Source organism: Eucyclogobius newberryi, unplaced genomic scaffold (assembly GCF_026437365.1).
Source record: "Eucyclogobius newberryi isolate DKJ021-1_F unplaced genomic scaffold, fEucNew1.0.hap1 SCAF_177, whole genome shotgun sequence".
Lineage (NCBI taxonomy): Eukaryota > Metazoa > Chordata > Actinopteri > Gobiiformes > Gobiidae > Eucyclogobius > Eucyclogobius newberryi.
The window spans coordinates 163,617-186,936 of NW_027315809.1; the positions used below are offsets into that span (position 1 = coordinate 163,617).

Below are 23,320 nucleotides of genomic sequence, written 5' to 3' on the forward strand. Positions count from 1 at the left end.
GGCAGCTGGGGCTACACTGAAATACCTGAATGAATAATAACTATTAAATACAAATAATAAAAAAAACGCATATAGACTGTATTTTAAACATCACACTTTGATCCCGAATTGCACTAAATCACTTAAAGTCAGAGCTCATGTTGCTGTGTTGCAGATCTCTCTTGACATTTAGTGATTTCATGTAATTCAGGATAAGCATTTGCTGTTCAAGCCACGGATTAAAGTGTGATGTTTAAAACTGCTGCAGGGTAATGTTCATTTTGCATCACTATGGTAACTGAGGGATTTAGATCCATGAATACAAATGGCTCTCAACTACATCACAATTGTAGAACATTTGTGGAGATCTGTCACTTCACAGCAGGCACAAGAAATACAAAATAAAGGTAATTTATGCGTATGATATATAAATCTCTTTTTAGTCTTGGCATATTCTTCTGCTTTGGCTTTAATAAAATGTTACGGAGCAGGTGCACTTTGTAAGTTTTCTGGTGGAGGTTTGTGCACCTGTCAGAGTTAGAATGTCCCACTGTATTGCATTAAACCTATCCATCTCCATGGACACAAGTAGGTGATGTTGCAGTTCAGGTCAAGTCAGATCTGTGGAGAGGCAAACCTGCTCACAGACAGAATGCATGTTTTTTGTTTCTTTCAACAATAAAAAGCAACGTTATGTGTGGCAAATGTTTTTGGCTTCTTTGTACCGTTTGATCAGTAAATATGTACATTTTCAAATTAAATGTAACTGTATTTCTGATCTCGGGGTCTTGTTCACGAGTGAGGGAAGGATGGAGCGTGAGATCGACAGGCGGATCGGTGCATCATCTGCAGTGATGCAGTCGCTGCATTGGACCGTTGTGGTGAAGAAGGAGCTGAGTCGAAAGGCAAAGCTCTCGATTTACCGGTCGGTCTACGTTCTGACCTCACCTATGGTCATGAGCTTTGGGTAGTGACCAAAAGAACAAGATTGCGGATACAAGCGGTCGAAATGAGTTTCCTCCGCCGTGTGGCTGGGCGCTCCCTTAGAGATAAGGTGAGGAGCTCGGCCACACGGGGGGAGCACGGAGTAGAGCCGCTGCTCCTCCACGTCAAGAGGAGACAGCTGAGGTGGCTCGGGCATCTGTTCCGGATGCCTCCTGTGCGCCTCCCTCGGGAGGTGTTCCGGGCATGTCCCACCGGGAAGAGGCCCCGGGGAAGACCCAGGACACGCTGGAGAGACTATGTCTCTCGGCTGGCCTGGGAACGCCTCGGGATCCCCCCGGAGGAGTTGGAGGAAGTGTCTGGGGAGAGGGACGTCTGGGAGTCCCTGCTCAGACTGCTGCCCCCGCGACCCGGCCCCAGATAAAGCGGCAGAAGATGGATGGATGGATGTATTTCTGCTGCCAAAAGTGCACTCCAAATGTATCCATCTACTGTGTCCATTGCTGAAGTTGTATGTCCCAGATGGACAGTTTTAAGGATAAGTGGATGATAATGTTGAAAATAATTCACAGTGCTTTATAAACGCAGTCTAGTATTTATGATTATAGTAAGTATTTCTCTGTCTTGTCAGTAATTTAACAGTTATGCAGTTTATTGCCATACTGTGGAGGCAAAAAAGAAATTATTCCCACGGATACAAGCAAGTAGCAGACCCCCACCAGAAAAGCTACTTAAGGCCCCTTTAAATTTGTGGATTGATAATTATGATTCAAATGATCTACTAAGCTTGCTTCCTCTGGTCTCTGGTCTCTCCTTCAGTTTGGGCGCTGCGGGGCTGTGCAGGATGCTGTGCAGGATGCTGCGCAGGACAGGATGCTGCGCAGGATGCTGCGCAGGATGCTGTGCAGGATGCTGTGCAGGATGCCGTTTCGCTCTGAATGCGTCCTGACAGTTGACCCTGATTTGCTGCTGTCGTCCTGTTGTTGCCTCACACACGCCTCCACTCTGCGGCTTAGACACATAAGACCATTTTAGAACTAAATCTAGATGGGATTTGGGGGCGACCGGAGACTGGATTGCCAAATGAATTTAGCATGACGTCGTTTCATTACAGCATTTAATTTCTGCAAATAACAAACATCAAAGCTAATAATAATATGAATGTGGTCTGTATGTATCATCAGCTCAGATTAATACACGGGTTTGTGTGTTCTGAACAGCAGAACGTGCAGAATGAGCAAATAGTCACTGAGAGGAGTAACAACTCTCATCACCATCAGTCAAAATTATTCATTTATTTGTTTGTTTATTTGTTTGTTTGACTGGGACCTGGCACAATGAATATATTGCGCAGACCAGAGCAGAGCTATTCTGTCCAAATGCTGTGGATCTAAGAACTCCTGCCTCATCACAGCGTCTCATGCCGGGTTGTGAAAAATCATATGCATTAGATATTTAACATGTAAAAAATACAATCATGATGAGATGTGAAAGTATCATTGAATGCACAAAAAGCTTAGCTGCATCTGTACTCACTTGATATCGACTTAATTTAAACTGAGTAGTGCTTTTCAAATGACAGTGTATTAACCAGCTCTTCCCCACAATTTAGTTCAGAACTGACAAATGTTATATACATGTAGTTAAATGACCCAAAAAATACATTTAGAACACTTTTCATCTCATTTCTTGTAACTGCATAATCTCCCATTTAAAGTTCATTATATACGACATTACCTGATGTGTTTGGGCTCCGAACAGTCTGAAATGGCCTCACCTCAGCTCCAATCTGAAGTCACTCGCTGACCTTTACTGTGCTTATTGGTCCATGCACAGGCTCAGGGGACATGGTCTATTTGCAGAGTCATTTGATGAAGAAAACGTTATCACCAGTGAGTCACCGCAATGGTGGTGCCACATTGGTCACACACGGCTCTTGACAAGTTGCTCTAGAGTCATTGAAGGATGGTTCCGTTGCAAAATAAACATTTAAATTAGGCAATAAAGTCACCAAAAATGTGGACGGTGAAGTGGACGCCTCCTGCTCGTCCGCACGTGGATGTGATTGCTTTGCCTGAATGTTCCAGAGTATGGCATTAAAGTAATCCATTTTCAATGAGACAAGCAGGTAGTTAACAGAGTTGGGTAGAGTTTCCAAAAGAGTAAAAAAAAGAGCAACTGTTCGATACTTCGATAACAAAATGACAACCAATACTGTGTGTACCATGGCTTTAGCAGGACTGGTCTGATTGGGGTTTGTACCATGGATGTATTATGTCTTGTACAGTGTCCTTCACAGAGAGGACAGTTGCAGCAGGCCGAGGATCGGAGTGTGACATTTGAAGAGGAGATAATATTTGTGATTCTGAAGAAGCCTCCTGCTCGTCGCCTCCTGCTGCTCCAATCACAGCCAGACATGTTCGTGGATATTTCTGTGGGTAAGTGTCGCTGGAAGCCTCTGGACATGCTATTAGACTAAAAAAGAACAAAAGCAGTGTTCTCTCTGAAATTATATCAGCATTTTGTACTTTCTACACAGGGAAAGTATGAAATAACACATTCCCTTTTCAATCGTGTTCATAAAATGTCCTTTTGACACTATGACTATGAAAAGTTAAAGGTGCACTTACTTGTTTGCCTCCTTTGTTATACTATTTATTTGCCCGGAATGTTCAACAATATGGCATTAAACTAATTTATCCGGCCTTTATTTAATTACAGATATTTTCATTGCTTACAAAATACTTTGAAAAGCATGCATTATTTCTGTTGGCACGCTCGCCTTGCCACAGCTCTTACCTGTAACCCCCGATGGAAGATAAGTATAATGACATTTATGGTAGCACATCACCATGGAGACAAGATCTTGATGGACCAGCCCGAAAATGTAGTGGACCATAACTCTGAACTGTAAAATAAAACTGCTTTGGAGCAGCATTAAAAGATTAGCCTATAAGCCCAAAGTATTACATTTTTCACGCCTTAAGCCTGCTTTAAGTTCAACGTAATTTAAAGAGGGATTACTGAGAATATGTTTAAAAACTGCACAATCATGTTTTAAAGGTGAAATAGTATGCAGAATTTAATTTTGAGCTTTTAACACTGTCCTAGCATTCTTCCCTCATCAAAACCAAACCTGGAGCAGCATCTAGTTTCATTTTGGCTAGTTTGAGGAATCCTGGTTAGAAAATCCTCAGCCTTCCTCAGGCTCCTCAGCCTTCCTCAGTCCTCCTCATCCTTCCTCAGTCCTCCTCATCCTTCCTCAGTCCTCCTCATCCTTCCTCAGTCCTCCTCAGCCCTCCTCAGCCTTCCTCAGTCCTCCTCAGCCCTCCTCACCCTGCCTCATCCTTTCTCAGCCCGCCTCATCCTTCCTCAGTCCTCCTCAGTCCTCCTCAGCCCTCCTCAGCCTTCCTCAGTCCTCCTCAGCCCTCCTCACCCTGCCTCATCCTTCCTCAGCCCGCCTCATCCTTCCTCAGTCCTCCTCAGTCCTCCTCAGCCCTCCTCAGCCTTCCTCAGTCCTCCTCAGCCTTCCTCAGTCCTCCTCAGCCCTCCTCGGCCTTCCTCAGTCCTCCTCAGCCTTCCTGAGTCCTCCTCAGCCTTCCTCAGTCCTCCTCACCCTGCCTCAGCCTTCCTCAGCCTTCCTCAGCCCTCCTCACCCTGCCTCAGCCTTCCTCAGTCCTCCTCAGCCCTCCTCACCCTGCCTCAGCCTTCCTCAGTCCTCCTCAGCCTTCCTCAGCGTTCCTCAGCCTTCCTCAGTCCTCCTCAGCCTTCCTCACCCTGCCTCAGCCTTCCTCAGTCCTCCTCGGCCTTCCTCAGCCCTCCTCAGCCTTCCTCAGCCTTCCTCAGTCCTCCTCAGCCTTCCTCAGCCTTCCTCAGCCCTCCTCAGCCTTCCTGAGTCCTCCTCAGCCTTCCTCAGTCCTCTTCACCCTGCCTCAGCCTTCCTCAGTCCTCCTCAGCCTTCCTGAGTCCTCCTCAGCCTTCCTCAGCCTTCCTCACCCTGCCTCAGCCTTCCTCAGTCCTCCTCAGCCTTCCTCAGCCTTCCTCAGCCCTCCTCAGCCCTCCTCAGCCTTCCTCAGCCTTCCTCAGCCTTCCTCAGCCCTCCTCAGCCCTCCTCAACCCTCCTTAGCCTTCCTCAGCCCTCCTCAGCCCTCCTCAGCCTTCCTCAGCCTTCCTCAGCCCTCCTCAGCCCTCCTCAGCCCTCCTCAGCCTTCCTCAGCCTTCCTCAGCCCTCCTCAGCCTTCCTCAGCCTTCCTCAGCCCTCCTCAGCCTTCCTCAGCCCTCCTCAGCCCTCCTCAGCCTTCCTCAGCCCTCCTCAGCCTTCCTCAGCCTTCCTCAGCCCTCCTCAGCCTTCCTCAGCCTTCCTCAGCCTTCCTCAGCCCTCCTCAGCCCTCCTCAGCCTTCCTCAGCCTTCCTCAGCCCTCCTCAGCCCTCCTCAGCCTTCCTCAGCCTTCCTCAGCCCTCCTCAGCCCTCCTCAGCCCTCCTCAGCCCTCCTCAGCCTTCCTCAGCCTTCCTCAGCCCTCCTCAGCCTTCCTCAGCCTTCCTCAGCCCTTCTCAGCCCTCCTCAGCCCTCCTCAGCCCTCCTCAGCCTTCCTCAGCCTTCCTCAGCCTTCCTCAGCCTTCCTCAGCCCTCCTCAGCCCTCCTCAGCCTTCCTCAGCCCTCCTCAGCCTTCCTCAGCCTTCCTCAGCCCTCCTCAGCCCTCCTCAGCCTTCCTCAGCCTTCCTCAGCCCTCCTCAGCCTTCCTCAGCCTTCCTCAGCCCTTCTCAGCCTTCCTCAGCCTTCCTCAGCCTTCCTCAGCCCTCCTCAGCCGTCCTCAGCCTTCCTCAGCCCTTCTCAGCCTTCCTCAGCCTTCCTCAGCCCTTCTCAGCCTTCCTCAGCCTTCCTCAGCCCTCCTCAGCCTTCCTCAGCCTTCCTCAGCCCTCCTCAGCCTTCCTCAGCCTTCCTCAGCCCTTCTCAGCCTTCCTCAGCCCGCCTCAGCCTTCTCTTTATCTCTTTATCAAGATCATTACATTTTAAACTTTTTTTTAATAGTTCCAAAGTCTATATAAAATATAAGTACTAAATGGTATTTAAATCCAACTTTGAATACCACCATGTGTATATATAAACTCTCCCTGTATTTAACAAATCACACACCGCACAATTTTAATACTTAATAATACATTTGTTTAAATAATCTTTCCGGCTTTACTTATATGTTGTCGGGCAAAAGTCTGCTGTGGGCATTACTTTATCAAACAAAATAAAGCGACATTTTGTATGTAATAAACTTTATTCCATGCTAAACAAAAAGAGCATTCACATCACAAATAGTCTAGTCTTTGTGAAATAAACATTAAATAATAATATTGACATGTTTGTTCATCACATAATAAGATCTCTTTGGCCCGTAGGCTTTATTAGACAGGAAAGGGGGGATGAGAGAGAGGAGGACATGCAGTAAATGTCAGAGTCAGGATTCAAACTCATGACACTGCAGCTGGCTGCACTTGGAGCCGTCATCGTCACATCATTTCATAATCGAGCTGTACAATCACCAAACAACAGACAAACTCACTAACTGTACATGATGTCGTGTGTCTCTAGTATTAACATGTCATTTTATTGAATTCTCAAAATATATACGTTTCTAAGTGTGTACAATGTGCCGTTAGACCTTCCTGAAAACACAGATTAAGATCAATATTGTTGCTCTTAACCTTGTTTTAATACTCTGTAATTCTGGCTATTTTGTATAATAATAATAATAATAATAATAATATCTTGCTACATCTTCATTTTACAATAAATAGCTATACTTTTAATAGACAATCTACATACAATCTCTGCCTTAAATCTACTTTCTATTTAGGTCCATTTATCTGTTTCTCTAAAGTGTTGGAGTGAAACGCAGGTAAATATATAATGTATAATGTTTACCCTGACAGTCATGTGACCCTCGACCACAACACTGTGTGTAAAAAGATTAGAAACGACCAACAAGCACGATTCACACAGAGAATGATGAGAAAGATGAGAAATGCACCACTTTGTATAATCTATTATTGAACAGTCAGTGATGGATGGACAGGTTGTTGAAATATCTTCACAAAGAGGAACAAAAGAAACTTGCATTATAAAAGACATGCATTTAAAAAGAATCTTATTGTGTTACAATAAAATCTCTCAAGCTAAAAACAGTAGTTTTATTATTTTTAAACCCATGCCCCATTTTTTAATATATTTAATTTTCTATTTTTTTAACAAAACAACAACTTATTTCATTTGTCTACACAACACTTTTTAAAAGTATGGCTAAAAACAACAACGAGGTCTTTTCTCTACAAATGAAAAGTTAAATTACAAAAACAGTGAAACTTGATTGAAGAGTTTCTTTATACTTATTCATTTTATAGCAAATCAATAGATTTGGCCAAATAGTGTAAGGCAAAAGTAAATCACAAACCTTTTTTTCTTTTTTTATGCCTCTCTCTTTACAATTTAACTTTTCAAATGTAAAAAAAAAAAAAGCCCACATTGACCCATTAGTCGCCATCAGGACTTAAAATTGTTTTAAAATCTCTCTCGGTTTGGTCCTGATTTGGGCCCAGTTTTGTTGCTGTAGATTTGGTTTGGTCCTGTTCTGGTCCAGGTTTTGTTCTGGGTTTAGTCCTAGTTTAGTCTAATTTGTACAGGTGGTGTGTTTCTGCAGACTTATTTGTATTAAGATAAAGAGGTCAGATTTTTCACTTCACTTCAGAGTTGTCGGGGACATTTCCCTGAAGTTCTTTGTATTCCAGGGAAACACGACTATAGAACATCCTGGCGCCTAGTATTGCATTACCTCTTTTCACTGTCTGTCACTGGCTCACTGATTTATCCGAGCCGCATCTTTTTTATGACCCAATTCCATTTATGCCGTGAGGGAAAATGGATCTCAAAGAATGAAAATACAACAGAAAGGAGGAGTAGAAGTCTCCTGTTGGTTCAAGATGTGCCCAGATGCAGCCTCCAATCCAGGCTTTGTCAGTTGTTGTTGTTCATGATCCACCAAGAGGCTGAAAATGAAATAATAATAATCGGATATTAATATTTCATGCACAAGAGCCGGTTGTTTTAACGATGCCAGCCTCATTTTGGTGCAGAGCTTCTTTGAGTCTGTATGGATTTATACTAAATAAGGAGATTATTGATTGTAATTCTGGCAAACATACAGTGTATATTCTAACAGAGAAAGTACAATGTAATTATACAGCACATATGACGCAACAAGCCTTTCATACAACACTATTGTTGGTGTTTTTGTGTCACTCTACAGGAGGCTTTACATTGATTACATAAAACACATCTGCAGATAATAATGCCTGTAGTAAAGTTGGCATTTTCTGGAAGTTTATGCAGTTTACATATTTTTTTAAAAAGTGTTCTAAAAATGTTGAGTGCAGTTTGGTTCTTGACCCCACATTTGTGCAAAAGGGCAAAACAAAGACACACAAAGTCTGGAGTGAAAATCTGCACAAACAGAAACATTAAACTAAATGTTTCTGTCAAACGCATTGCAGATGTGTTTGGAAATAACCCATTCGTTTTATTATTTGTATATTATGGTATATATATATATATATATATATATATATATATATATATATATATATATATATATATATATATATATATATATAATATTGTGAATGGAGGCATGTTGAATCGATGATTGCAATTCACTGTTTGATGATCGTTACACAGGAAGTGTCAGTCTTGGACAACCATATATGGGCATTGGATTGATCTTACTCTCAACAGTTAATCAAGGACACATACTTCAAATTAATTACACTCAACCATTTACTTCTAAAGAGTAGGGTTTTCTTTGTGCTGATGACTATACACTTTATTAATCTCAAAGGAAATGTAATCTAAGGCAGCTCTGCTTTCAACCAAACATCACATATTCTTTTAAATCAATTCACCATGACTGAAAATACAATGAAAACAAATGTATTTATAAAAATAAATATAAGACCACAACGTATCATGCCCATAAGTGCTCTTCTTCTAGTTTGACCTGTCCATCCCTCTCCTCCAGAGCGTTATGCAGTGGAAAAGCTACATTTTTGTCAGAAAGTGCTGCTTTTACAAGAAACTCATGTGCACAATGTCCCGTCCAGTTCTTTTTGTACACTTTCACTTTTCCTCTAGTGTTCATACCTGGAAGCAGCATTGTAGACACCATCTCCGGCTCCTCCAGCGAGTCGATAACGCAGCGCTGGAAGGTTTTGCTGATGGGCGACTGCAGGTAGCTGAGGGCAGACAATCATCACAGCTACGAACACCACTTCAACATCACAGCAGACCAGAAGCTATTTTTGATCCTACCTCATCCAGGAGAGACGGTCTTGCCAAAACTCGTACATGATGAAGCAGGATCTGTCAGGCAGGTTTTGGACGGAGACGCTGGGAAGCAGAGCGTAAAAGAGTGAAATCATCTATCAGTCTATTCAATTTTGTGGAAATTGAGGGGATAAAAAAAAAAAAAAGCAGCCTCTGATATCTATAAACTCCTTATGTCGTACACTTTACAATTTTCTAGTTCATAGTTACAACTCAAAACTATTCAGGCTACACACAAAAAATATAAATACAAAATACAGCCATTTGAAATATGCTTATTCCACATTTAATACATTCTTATAAAACATATCAAATAAAAAGGCTTGATCGAAAGCGAAAGCCTAAAATTGATTACAAGCATCCAAAGTACATATGTGTGATTATTTTAGTAAAATAGTCAGCAATAAATGATTTCTATTGTGTATTGACTTACAGTAAATGCATTATCAACCAAATAAATGTTTAAATATGTTGACAAGAGGCTTATAATAAAGACAATTATACTTGGAAAGCTGAATTGAATCTTTTTTGCCACTTTTGCCACTGTCTTTGTTATAAAAAAATGTCTTTTGCGTTTTAGAATCTGTATAATTCAAATAACAAGTATCAAAATATGCCACGATTAGTAGATTAGTTTATGTTTAATGCTAATATAAAAAAAATCCTGTTTTTAGACTGAATGAATAACAAAGTGTCTGTACTGGCACGTACTGCAGGTTGTCTGGCTGGTTGGTGGTGGCTTCTGTGTAGATTTTTAGAGCTTCCTGAAACTGGTCCACCTCCTTTTCCTTCACCGACATTTGCCTCTGAACCAACAGCATATTCTGAAAAAGAATACGTACATGAACGTGGTGCAGCAGCTTTTATGCATTCACAGATACATTAAAGGTGCAGCATGTAACTTTTCTGGTGGATAGTCCTCTGCCTGCTTGTGACCATGTTTATCGCTTTACAAGGAATGTTTCACAGTATCTTATATTCAGGCCAAGTTACGGGTCGGATTGGTCTACTGTATTTCAAGGTACTTTTTGAACAATGAAAACACATTTGCCCCCGGAGGTAGCGTTAATGGGAGCCTTTTCCAGGGGGCCAGTGTGCTATTTTGCTACCCTGCTGTTGCCGACCTTAAAGCTGGAGAATGGATTTGGACTGGATTTGGACTGGATTTGGCCGCTGGAGGCAGGAGAGGGATAGTGCCAGTCCATATGGTCCTGTATCAGGCGAGACAGAGGGAAGTTTCCCCTCATCTGCCTGCTCCCCTCTCTCCTTGAATATAAAACCCACACAGGTTCATATTTGTCATTTATGCTTGAGGAAAATATCTAAAACTCATAAACATACCCAATCTATAACTAATGCTAGTTTTGAAGTTTATTAGCAACGATTCTGGCCATTCACAGAATGCACCAGACCACGCCCTCAAGTTGCTTTTCACCACCTCATATTTAGGCCTAATCACACCTCTTTGTTTAGAATTCCACGCCTAACGCTTCCTCTGGGGGCAAAATATGGCCCATAGTGCCATCTGTAGGCAAAGCAATTACGTATATTGTCATGTAGACAAGCTCTTGGTCACTTTACATATTGTAGATATAAAAATAATGTATTTTTTTTATGCCGGCAAAGATACACTCACTGATTTGTACGTCCCTGCTAATGTGTCCTCTTGCAGAGGTTCAAGCTGTGGAGTCTGGAAAAAGAAACATTTCTATTCAACTACAGCGTCTAGTCTCAAAGAAAAGGCAAATCTAATATCTATCACCAATAATATACTCTAAGAGGAATGTGGGAGGAATATGATACACTAAGCAACAGTTGTTATAAAAGGATACAGAAAGAACATCATGAAATTTGTCTAATAACGTGCGTTATTAGGATTGTGAATATGATGCAGTGATAGTCAAAGATATGGTAAATGGTCACAAATGATTCAGCGCGTTGCACCTTCAAGGCACTTTACAGTATATGCTATAGAAATAGGTGTGAACAATGATATGATATATATTTGATAGTTTTGTGAATCATTCTTTGACATGATACTGCTTTTATTAAAAAAAAAAAAGTCGATTTTGTGCATTTGAGGCCATCAAGGACACAAGGTTTCAGAAGATGAACAGTTTGAGAGCTCAGACTTAAGAAGCAGAGTGTGAACAGCCTCAAGCAAACATGATAGGTAAACACTGGAGTAAAATAACTGTCAAGCTAGCTGCAAACAAACATTCAGGAATAGCAGGGCACATAAGCTGCTTGTTATAAATATAAATAAATCACTTTAACCAAGTATGAAAAGTATAAACTGTGTCTTAAGGAAGGATGCAAATATGTTTTTACTGTAATAACCTCTTCAAGATGTCCACATTTTGAGGGATTATAGATAATACACCTCTGTTAAAGAAATATACAAAGTGATTTATAACTAAAGTATACACGTTATGTTCAAACGTCTTGTGGAAGTACAGACCTCACAGTCCAGTTTGTCCATGAGCTGCTCGAGTCTGTCCACCTGAGAGCCCCAGGGGTTTTCTGGCTCCACACTCACCCCTGATGAAAGAGCGAGAGATGCCAGAGAAGCAGATTTATGAACACATCAGCATTCAAAACACACACGATTATGATGAATTATAACTGATAAAAATTAGAGTTGTCAAAATGTTCAAATCCCAGATAATAACTGATACTAAACCTACTATTGAAACTAGATACTCATTTGAAAAGGTATCATATATTTATAATACATAAACATGACAAAACTGTAACTTTCTTAAATAGTTTTAGAATGATCTTCTATTCTATATTTTCTGTTGGAAAGTACATTTTATTATCTAGCAAAGAGTGTATTGTATCATCATTGCTGTGGCAAAATCAGCATTGCGTATCAAGCCTTTTGAAATGTTTTATTTTAGACACATAAAAAAGCAGGAATGTCTTATTTTTTTAATCAAAAATCAAGGCTCAGTCATGTCTGCTCATCAATGATATTCTCGTTTTGTTTTCGTTATCGTCGGGGTCTACGGCCGATCTTTGTCACTAAAAGTATTTGTTTTAGAGTTTCTTTTTTCGTATTTTTAGAACATGAAACAGCAAAAATAAACATGAAACAACAAACAGAACTGGGCAGGACCAGAGAGAACACAAGATAAGTAATGAATACAATTACAAAATAAAATGAAACAAGGGTTAAAGCATATTAAATCCAAAAGGTATTTTTTTCCCATTGTCTGTCAAATTTGACTATTTTCAAAGTGAGACCAGAAGTGACTTTTTCCATTTTGCGTATGTCGGTTTTCATGTCAGTCCAGTCCTTTATTTGTCTCCCAGGCTCCAGGAGTATATTCCAAACATCTGTCCTTTATGTCCATGGCGGGGGCAGAGTTTAGACTTAAAATGTAGTAATGAAATGAGATATATTTTGGGGTTGAATGGCACTCATTAAGGTTTGTGCATGTTCATCATGTTATTTTGTGTTTAAAAAGAAAATATCGAATTGAAAATCTAGATCGATCAATATGTGGGAAAACAAAAACTTTATTCACTTCTTTGCCATATTGCCCACCTCATCTATAATCACAAAAAAATAGCAAAATGATGATCAAATATTGGATAGCTAATGACTCGTATTTTGAAAACCATTTGTGCTGTTACTAGGAGACAGAATGAACAGTAACAGGTGTAACTGTCACCTGTAGTGAGCATGCCGGAGTAGGGGTCGGTGGGGGACAGGCACATGTTCTTCTGGATGCGTCTCCCGGGGCGTTTGTTGTTCTTCAGGATGGGCAGATCTTCAGGCTTCCTCACCACCCTCTGTCCCGACCCGCTCTGGTCCAGAACCGCGTACACGGCACAGTCCAGGGACGACTGGAGCGACTGCAGCTGAGTGGAAGTCTCTCTGAGCAGGAACCGAGTCACAAACTGCCCCAGCACCGACGAGCCCTGGTAACCCTGGAGACACACGCGGGATTTGCCATGATAATCGCTTAACGCATTCGCAGTTCAGGGTTTGAAGTATTCAAAGTTAACATGCAGTTTGTTCTCCACATAGGAACATCCATCCTCTGTATCATATCCATCCTTCAATTCTGCAATTCACCTTATTCAGGAAGTTGCCACAGGCGTCACTATAAAGTGTGCTCCTTCTTCTGATTTTGCCCAGAGTTATGCTGTTTTCAAGGCGCCCAGAGAAAGGGTGCATTGAAACACATTTTACGAAAATCAACCTACTTAATATAATATTTTAGAGGCATTTTTTCTCTAGTTCCCCATTGAAATTAATGGGATCACTTCTTGAACACAAATGCCAACACGCGGGGCCCAAACGAAACGTCACAAGGGGCTTTTAAAATGTTTTACTCATACATTACAGTAGATAACAAAACAGACAAAACAAGTAACATAGGGCTCAACCAATATCTTAAAACTAAACAGGAAAAAAAAATGTATCTCAAAATTCTGGAGGGCAAATACTTCATTTCTTGCTATGCTCAAATAACTTGTTATTCCTTGTTGTAATTATTCTTTCCAAAGTAAACGTCACAAATGGCTTTCCAGACAGACGTCGCTCCTCTTAACATTTAACGTCAAACAAAGGATAAGGTGCCTATAAACATTAGCAAGGTTCCTCCAGACACGAGGAGAGCCTGGGAATTGAACCAGGGACCTTCTTGTCGTGCAATTTGAAGCTCTGGAATGCCCAAAATGTCTATTTGAAGTTGTCAGAGAATTTTAGCTTCACAAAATCCACACAAGGACCACTCAAAGACGTTAAGATAAGAGCTGCATATTTTACAAGGCAAATAACAGCTTTATTGCCTAAATTGACTCACTGTTTTCTCACACATTTAGTTAATTTACAAGTCTTTAAACATCATCATCCTCCTTAAGTGTTCCTCAGCTTCTGGAAAGTGCCTGGAGTTGAAATGTGACTGCGTCGTGACTTAATAAATTCAACGCACAGAAAGAGATACTGGTGCGTTCTTCTCCAGGAGACAGTGATAATGGCAGTGCGTGGTCGTCTGGCACTGTTTGCACACAACTTCAGGACATAGACACATCCAAGACAGCAGCAGACACTATACTTTTGCTCTGTTTAATTTTCTACTTTTGCAGATAACAAACTCCATGACCCTCTGTGAGAAACAGACTTCGGGATAAATTGGAGCTGCTGCGCTTGATGGAAACCTGATTTCTTGTTTTCAGGGTATTTTTTGTTTGTCAGCAGCAGAGACACACAGCAATACATGAGTAATGAGCTCTGGCACTGTCGGCCGCACTTTCCCCCAAACTAAAGATGGTCCACCTAAATAAAGTCTTTCTGTTAGCTAATTGAGAACTGCCTTAAATACTGAAAAGCTATGGCTAAAAAAAGATATATTTCACAAAAAAGATAACACTGCATCAGTTCATACAATACAATCTAACGCAGGTTTAAAATTGAGTTAAAATGTGATTGCATAACTATCCTGATGGAGGAAAGACGGAGACTGCTTGTCTCCATGGAGATGTTATTGATTGTATTGTCTGAAATGTCCCACAGTGCCATTCAGTTTTTATTGCTCAAAACATGCATTCCTACTGTGAGCAAATTCACCCTTCCAAAAATATAACCTCTAACTTGGTTGCTGGCGTTACCTACTTGTCTCCATGGAGATAGGCAAGTTTAATGCCATACTGTGGAATATTATGAGTCCCAATACAGACCTACTGTATGTCAAGCTTATTGTTGTTTTTGCCCCAACTCACAAAGAGAAGATTGGAACAACATTGAACTGAGACTCTCTGGAGTGAATTCAAGTGAATGAATGTGAGAGTGAATGATTGTCTGTGTCTCTGTGTTAACCATGAGCTGGCCCCTCCCCGTCCAGGGTGCACCCCGCCTAAGGCCCAAAGTCACTAACGACAAAAAGTTGTAGAGTGCAGCTTTTCTACTATTTAATGAAATGATTGATCACCAAAATGCAATATATGCATGTGCTCTATGTCCAGGGGATGTGGCTCATCCTGTCGTTACCATGGTTGCGGTCTGAATGAGGCTATTTTAGGAGCAGGTAAACAACCTTTTCCTCACTATGACCCCTGCTCAGACTGAGGGCTGTACCGACATTCTTCTACACCTGAGCTGTCTTATGAGGAACAACACCCTTTGTTTTATTATACAGATGTTAGTGTTAAGAGCAGTGTTCATTTTCAAAAGTCTTCTTAAATCAAGATTCAGTCAAACATTTTTTGTGTTTTTAGTTTTAGGAACATTTTAGTTGACAAAAATGTCTAATGTCTAATAGTTTTAATCAACCAGATAATAAATAATGCATTTTAGCCATGATACTTGATACTGCATTCGTTCACGGGACGTGTCATTTGGACAATGAGTTTGTTAATACTGTATTTTCCAGACTATAAGTTACACCAGCCAAAAAATGCATAATAGAGAAGAAAAAACATATATCAGTTGCACTGGAGTATGAAATGCGGTTGCAAGTGTGAAAATAACAAATATTATCACAGATAAGTCGCTCCAGAGTATAAGTATAATTATATAAGTATAAATAAAGTATAAGTCGCACCCCGGCCAAAACTATGAAAAAAGGTGCGACTTAGTTTGGGAGTCTGAACGTGTTCCTTTGTATTGAACATGTACCTGGACACTGGAGTATGAAGAATGTCTTATCAACAACTATCAAGAGTTGTTCAGCACATCTAAGTATGTTTTAAAGGAATCAGTGCTGTAAAGCAAAACACCAACCCACACAACTAACAACACATGCAGAATGCCTATAAAATACTCAAAAAAACCTCTCTCTTCTCTGTATATCAGCAACAGCACCGAGCACCAAACGTATTCTTAGATCAGGACACAACAATATTCTTCCATTTCAACCTGAGTTCTTCTTGTCTCTGTCCATAAATTATATTACTAGAAGCCGCAGTTATTTCTTCGTATTAAGAAAATATACAATCAATCAATATGAGGAATTTTATTAAATTTTTCTTCACCCAGCCCTAGCAACCGCTAATATACAACACTATTTTTATCATCAGTTTTCCCCATGGATTTGAAATCCGCCCTTAGGTTTTAAGTTTTCATACAGGCCTGATAAATATTTAATCATAAACCACGGATGCTGCAGTTCAACATGATATAGATCGCTGTATCTCAGGGTGAAAAAGTCACTCCGCACTCTCCGTACATCGCCTCATGTTCCCGGATTTCCAACATCAGTAAAACCTCCGTTAACCCGGGTTCGCCTGACTAAAGCATGTTGTGGCCCGCAGCCAAACACATTTACTTCTAACCCCAGAGCACGGTTTTATCTCCATAAGATCTCTGCACGGGCTCGGCGCTGCAGAAAGCAAAGCAGCCTCTCTTCCTCCTAATACAAGATCAAATATGCATGAGATGTGGAAGGATGGTGCAGTCACGTAAACCAGGAAACAGGAGACAACGGATGAGAAAGCACGAGAAAACACCAACTACTGTACATTCTTCATTCATACATATTCTTTGACTTTCTTTCAATCATCTGCATCACACACAATGAAATTAACCACAGCCATTATTTCTTATGTTGACGAATGGTTTACTGCAGATATAGTTAGTGTGGACTGGAATCTAGCATTGATTTTGATCATTTCTTATCTGGATAAAATAAAGGTTAAATAAAATGAAGCATTTTAAATTATTGTTTTGGTTTTATTTTTATTTTTTTTGTTCTTTTAGCCTGTGTTATTGTCATTGTTATGTTTTGTGCTGGTAAAAACATAATATGTATATGTGTTAGGTATGTTACAATATCTAATTTTAGAGTTGTGATTATTGTGAAAAAAACAACACAATTTAATGATTATTTGTGATCTTTTTTTGCGATGATAATCTAACACATCACTATTTCTCAAGTTTGTGACCAGCTTTATGAAATCACACTTTCTGAATGAAAAAAGGAGAAAAATACTTTACTTTTAGGTGTATAACTATAGATTGAAGTCAAAAGACCAGAATAATCATGATTATTGATTAACAGATTAGACTTGACATCCCTAGTTATGTATTCATACATAACTAGTTTATGTGTGTAGTGTTTTATTTTGGTTTGAAACTTTAACTTTTATTTGCAAATCACTCTGAAACCCGTGGATTTGGACGCGCTGCCGAGCAAATGTACCGTATCTGGACTAGAAATTGAAGCCGTTTCTCACGTCCAAGAGCCCTTCTCGATACTGAAGACGAAAATGGTTGCAAAAGTGAATTTATAACGCCATAAAGAGAGGAGTTTGGAATTGATGGTGACATTTATTAACCTTTCTTCTAAAATAGTACTGCTGTCATTCTGGATGTTGAATGTGAAGTGAGATGTTTTAAATAACGTGACGTGTATTTTAATTGTGTTTGCTGTTTGCTTTGGGACGGCAGATGGAAACAAGCTGTGGCTAAATCTGGTGTAACTTAAGGCATCATCTCTTCTTTTGTGAGATGAGATGCGTTTTCAAATGGTCTTGATAAAAAAAGATGAACCAAACTATTGAAAAATGAAGGGATTACGTTGGCATTGTCTGTCAACCAAGTGATTTAATCCAGTATTAAACATTGGGACATAATAAAGTAAAGTATCCTTAAACATAATTAAGCAATGCCTGAAAATGTCTTAATTAAAGGAATTGAATTCAAAGGCAAAACGTGTTCCAATTAAATATATCAAGACAGCCAGAACCAAAGCCTAACGATCTTCTCAATTTGCCAATATAAGATGTGATGCTGCCTGACTTATTATACTTTAATTATTGTATGAACAAAGTAAAACAAATAATATCCATCCCACTGATTTACCGATTTCCAAAACAAGTGTAAATCTTCTAGTGACTTGTTAGAACAATACTGTGAATTACTCAAAAGACTTCACCAATAATCTTGCTCAAGTGTCAAAATATATTTACTAATTTCAATCATAGTAAATGTATTTATTTTGTTACGAAAATTCCACATACATGACATGAAAATTCTCTAAATAATTGGTATTCAAAACCATAATAGCTACTTAAAAGTGTGTTGTAACAAAAAAAATCTATGAAACATAGAAATTTATATAAGAAAATGATTTAATCCGCTTTAAATGGGAAAGATGTATTTTATTTCTTTGTGTTTTAGTATCCTGTGTTCATTTGATTTTTATTCTGTGTTGTGTTTTAACCTATGAAAAAGATAAATTTTCTCATTGCGGTTTCCCTGTAATAATATATATATTTTTTTTAATGAAATGGATTTTAAGACTAAAATACAAGTATCTATTTTCTGTTTTTCTTTGAAAATAAACATACAGGAACAAACAGACCAAGACCAGAGAGTGAAAAGTAAAATCAAAAGGAAATAAGAAATAAATTGCCCGTCCCCAAATGTACCCCATCTGTCCCAGTGTTAAGTGTCAAAGTAAAAGTCAATTTTTCTGGTACTTTCTACTTTTCAGCCCAGTTCAAAATGTAGTATAGTAGAAAGTACAGATTCTGACTCTCAAATGTAGTGAAGTAAAATTAAAAAGTACCCACTGTAAAAGTTACTACAGTTAGCTAAACATTTTACTTAAGAGCAGTACTTTTACTTTGTACTTCATTAAGTCCTACCACTGTATTTAAAAGCCATACATCACTAGTATTTGTAAGTAAATTGTTGACTATATATTCAACTTTGGCTGAGTGGATAATTGGATAACTCACCCTTTTCACAGCATGAACCATACATTTGCAGTTTTATTTTCCGTAAAACAAATGCAGATCTTATAGAATGCAAAATACTAAAAATCTTGATGCATTTTCTCAATTAAAGTTTGCTTTTAGACGTCGGACCCGAAGCTCTTTAGTCTATTCTGTAACACAACCTATAATGTATTTACGTTCACAAATATAATCCCTTCTAAAATATATATCTCACTCTCGATGGTGTAAAAACAGTACTCGTCGGACACGTCTTTTCTGTACATTTATCCTCGTTTACAAAGATCACATCAGAGCTTCTCAGTCTTCACTTGGATTAAACCTGTTTTTCACTCGCTCGATGCTATTGATACGGTCTTTAAGGATGTACTAAGACGTCGATCTTCTGTGTGAATGTTTAAAGCATGATGAAAGCCTGCAGTGTGTTGTGTACTGCGCTTGTCCACGGCAAAACCTTCTAATCCTGTCAAAACACTGGCGCTCACTGCGGCTCCACAACACGCTTTACAGAGCTCTAATTAGCAGGTTTCATAACGATCCGGCTCGCACAGGGAAAGTGGGCTTTGTTAGCGGAAAAAGAACCACGCTCTGAGTCTCTTTGAGCTGACAATCTTTACTTCAAACACCGCTTTTCTTTTTAGATGAAGTTGGATTGCAAAAAGAATATATTATAAATGAGAATTAAAATTGTATGTAAATGTTAAGATAAAAATATTTGCCAAAGATTGTAATTCAAAGGCATCAAGATAACTTCTCATTGGAAAACTGTGACGCTACATACTACAACATGATTAGTTTAAAAGGGCTGTACCCGTATTATTATTTTTTTATATGTAATAAAAGTAAACAAGCATTTTTATGGGTAAAAATGAGTCCGTAGTGCGCTCCTTCCATCTAATTATAAAGCATTTTATTCTATGCAAAGCAGGAAGAGCGTTGCTAGCATGCTAGTTGTTGTTAGCTTCACCGTGACGGCAAAACTCTACCTCTGAAATCGTGGTTAATAATTAGAATGCTCGAAAAGCATTAGGTAAGAAGGTTATTTTTTAAGTGTAGTTGAAAATGACGTCCATGTGCTGTTCTGTTTTTCAAATTGTTAGATGGTAAAACTCAGATACAGACTACAGTACCTTTAATACTAGGATTAAATTCATTTGGTAACATAATGTAACATCACAAATTATGTGTTTTTGAGAATTTATTTGCACTTTTTTGTTCAAAATGAGCAGGGACCTGGAAAAATGAAACTGCATCCAGCCCAAAAACAAGGTCAAATATATGCACAAACCAGTGCAAACCAATTTGATTTATGAATCCGAATAAAGGAAAGTCCAAAAGAAAATGAAATGTTAGCTCAGTAAAACATTGAGCTTTAAATGTACTGGACCCAAAGTTACTTCTGCCAAGCAACAAACAATAATTCAGGCATAAAAGGATGAGTAAGAAGGCGGTTTGGGAATAAAACCTAGACGACAAGGTGTTATCCTGCATAATCTTTCAATGTAATTGGCTTAGGCTTTCGCTGGCAGCCGTGTGGTGCGTTTGTGTGATTTTACAGCACAGACGGTCTTAAAGGTTTGGAGGGCTTGAGTCTGTCAGTGCTGTGTCAGAGCCGGTGTCATCTAGGGCAGGTTTTATTCTGCTGCAGCGCTCACTAACCGAGCATGAGGCTGACAGCTGAGCACAAACAACCGCCTTAAGGGAGGAAACGTGCATTCAAATGTTCAGAGAGGAGTAACATGTCGCATTAAAATGTGGGAAAACAGGATAATACCGAAGATCAGTTACAATTTAGGCATATCACTGATGATGATTTTAGGAGTCGCCTGGTCAAACGATTATTTCTGTTGCACATTGAGACTTTTTCAATACATTTTTAACCAAATCAAGATTGAAATATCACGACTGAAGGCTTTTAGATAGAGAATATTCATGAATAATGTGTATTAATGGTGAAAATCTGAAATTGTTATGTCTTTTTTTGGATATTTTGTTATAAAAAGGTATTTCGTGTGTATTTTGGAGTCTGTACAGTCTGCTCACCAAAACACAATTACCATTATACTAGTCACGATTAGTCAATTAATCATTGCATCTCTATGGTCTATTATTGGGATGAGAAACAAAACAGTTATTCATGGTTGCTGACAAGGCCAAATAACATTCTCATTCACTTTCACACAATTAGTTTCCCATTCGTCTACTTTGTTTTTAGATCCATAATCACAATAATAGATTAACTGATAACTTTGACATTGCAACTGAATCAAAATTGCAGTTTGAATGGTCATTTTAAGCAAATTGCACACATTTCAATGACTTAATTCACACGATGTCATTGGTAAACCACAAAATATCTTGAACGAAACTTGCCAACCTTGTATTGTTGACCTCAACAAACATTTTCTAAAAGCTCCAACATGTAAAGTGAAAAAAGGGCTGAGGTTAAAAATGTGTCGACGTTTCGAGTAAAAAGGGTGTTAAAGAGTTCAGAGTTTTCTAAACAGGCTCGTAAGAATATTTTAGACACATTCTTTAATTTATCTTATGCATACCGGTACTCTCAAGAACATAACGAATTTGGTTGCCACAAAAAACATAAATCTGAAGACAAATCATGCCCAACTTGCCCTAAATTTCCACGCCAAGCTTCCTCCTCCTCGCACAGCTCACAGAATGTCTTTGAACATTTTCACTTGATGTAAATTCGTTCTCTTGCCAGCAAATAAATTAAACGGTAACAACATTTTCTATCACTGTTGAATTAAAAACAAACAGGTAAACCAAAAAGTAAACTGTCCTTACCTCTTTAGTTTTGTCCATGGCTTTTAAAATGGCCACATTGAGCTTCTCCAGAGCAGAAAGGACGTTGACATATTCCCCCAGATGTGGACTGAAGTACTCTGCAGTGAGAAGAAGAGATCAGTAACTGTGAATGTAAGAAATCTGATTGAAATATTATCTAGAAGAGCTCAAGGGATTCGAGAAGTAAAACTGTTTCAATGCTTCAACGTGGGAATGACGTCTGCAAATCAAAAAGACCAATCTATTTTGTCCTTCTAAATCATGATCCGTTTTACATTATAATTTAAGAAGACAAGTCATTTAAAAAGGCATTAATAAGGATGTTTGTGTGAGATTTGTCATTACCTGAGAGCTGGTCAATGTCCAGGTTCCTTTGAATGAGACAAAACAAAGAAAATGTGCATTAATGGAAGCAGCAGTGACAGTAACATACAGTTGATATTATATAACTTATATTAAAGGTGTACTGTGTCACTTTTCTGTCTCCATAGAGATGCCATTTCATCATTAATATTCATACATTAAATATACTGTACACTGCCTGTCCAAAGAAAGTTACCATTAAAAAACACACTAATATTTAGTTAAACGTTTGTCAAATGTTTATGATGCAGAATTCTAGCAAAGGAAATGTCTGATATAACACTCAAATGAACGTAATTTTTTTTTTTATATGTTGTGGATCATTCTAAATGATCCAGAAGGCAAAGTTTAACTGCTTGGCTCACAACATCACAGTTTATTCACTGTTCAAGTTGTGTACATTACAATATTTGCTTCATAACAATTTTTTTGCAGGAAATTATTTGTGAGACCCATTCAGTACAGTCCATTTCTACTTATTATACGTGGGAATCAGTTTGCGATCCGTCTCTTCAGATTTGTGCTGTTGAGGAGGAGTAAATGCTTCAGGCTTATTGAAGTGCAGCAGCAGCGGAGCAGCCGGAGCCGCAGATGGCATCAGTGTTTGGGGTAAATCCTGGAGAGAACGAGGGCTTACTCTGAACGCTGCTGGTCGATGGAGAAATAGAGCTCCTGCATCTGCTCTTTGGTCAGAATACCATCAGAGAAGTAGGACTGAAACTCCTCCATGGACAACTTCCCGTCATCTGCAAAAAACAGGGAAAATAACTTCACTGGAAAAGTTTTTAACATCGAGAGGAAAGACATTTTTTTAAATTTTGCTACCGACTTCACAACGAAAGATGGAAAAACTGGCAGAAAAGTTTGGTCACACAGAATAGGGCTGTTTGGTACTTTTCTGTAAGCAAACGTGTGATTGTGTATTATCTTTAGTGTGAACTTTGGGTCAGATATGGTCCGATTATGGAACCTCTTAGTTTTGAGAGCTCTTCTGCCTCGCTCCCTTTTAGTGGACTGGATTGATGCAGAGTGTATGTCTTTAGTCAACTAACACATATATAAAGGTTCATTCTGTCTACTATTTTTCACAGTTAATGTCCGAGTCATCCCAAATAACTAATATCATCGCTGGATCAGAGAGGCCATTGACCAGATCCAAAGAGCTTAAC

General features: G+C 39.4%; 1 protein-coding gene across 1 annotated transcript; it reads right to left on the bottom strand.

The window, feature by feature from the left end:
- Positions 1-7,637: 7,637 nt before the first annotated feature.
- LOC140363693 (N-terminal EF-hand calcium-binding protein 1-like) lies at positions 7,638-22,916 on the bottom strand. The gene is made up of 10 exons (XM_072450303.1): positions 22,789-22,916; positions 22,134-22,159; positions 21,789-21,886; positions 12,971-13,229; positions 11,752-11,831; positions 10,927-10,980; positions 10,002-10,114; positions 9,276-9,353; positions 9,108-9,199; positions 7,638-7,957 (listed from the first exon to the last, which is right to left on the bottom strand). Exons 1-10 carry the CDS (start codon positions 22,878-22,880, stop codon positions 7,926-7,928), a joined length of 924 nt encoding a protein of 307 aa, XP_072306404.1. The 5' UTR covers positions 22,881-22,916; the 3' UTR covers positions 7,638-7,925.
- Between the last annotated feature and the right edge of the window lie 404 nt (positions 22,917-23,320).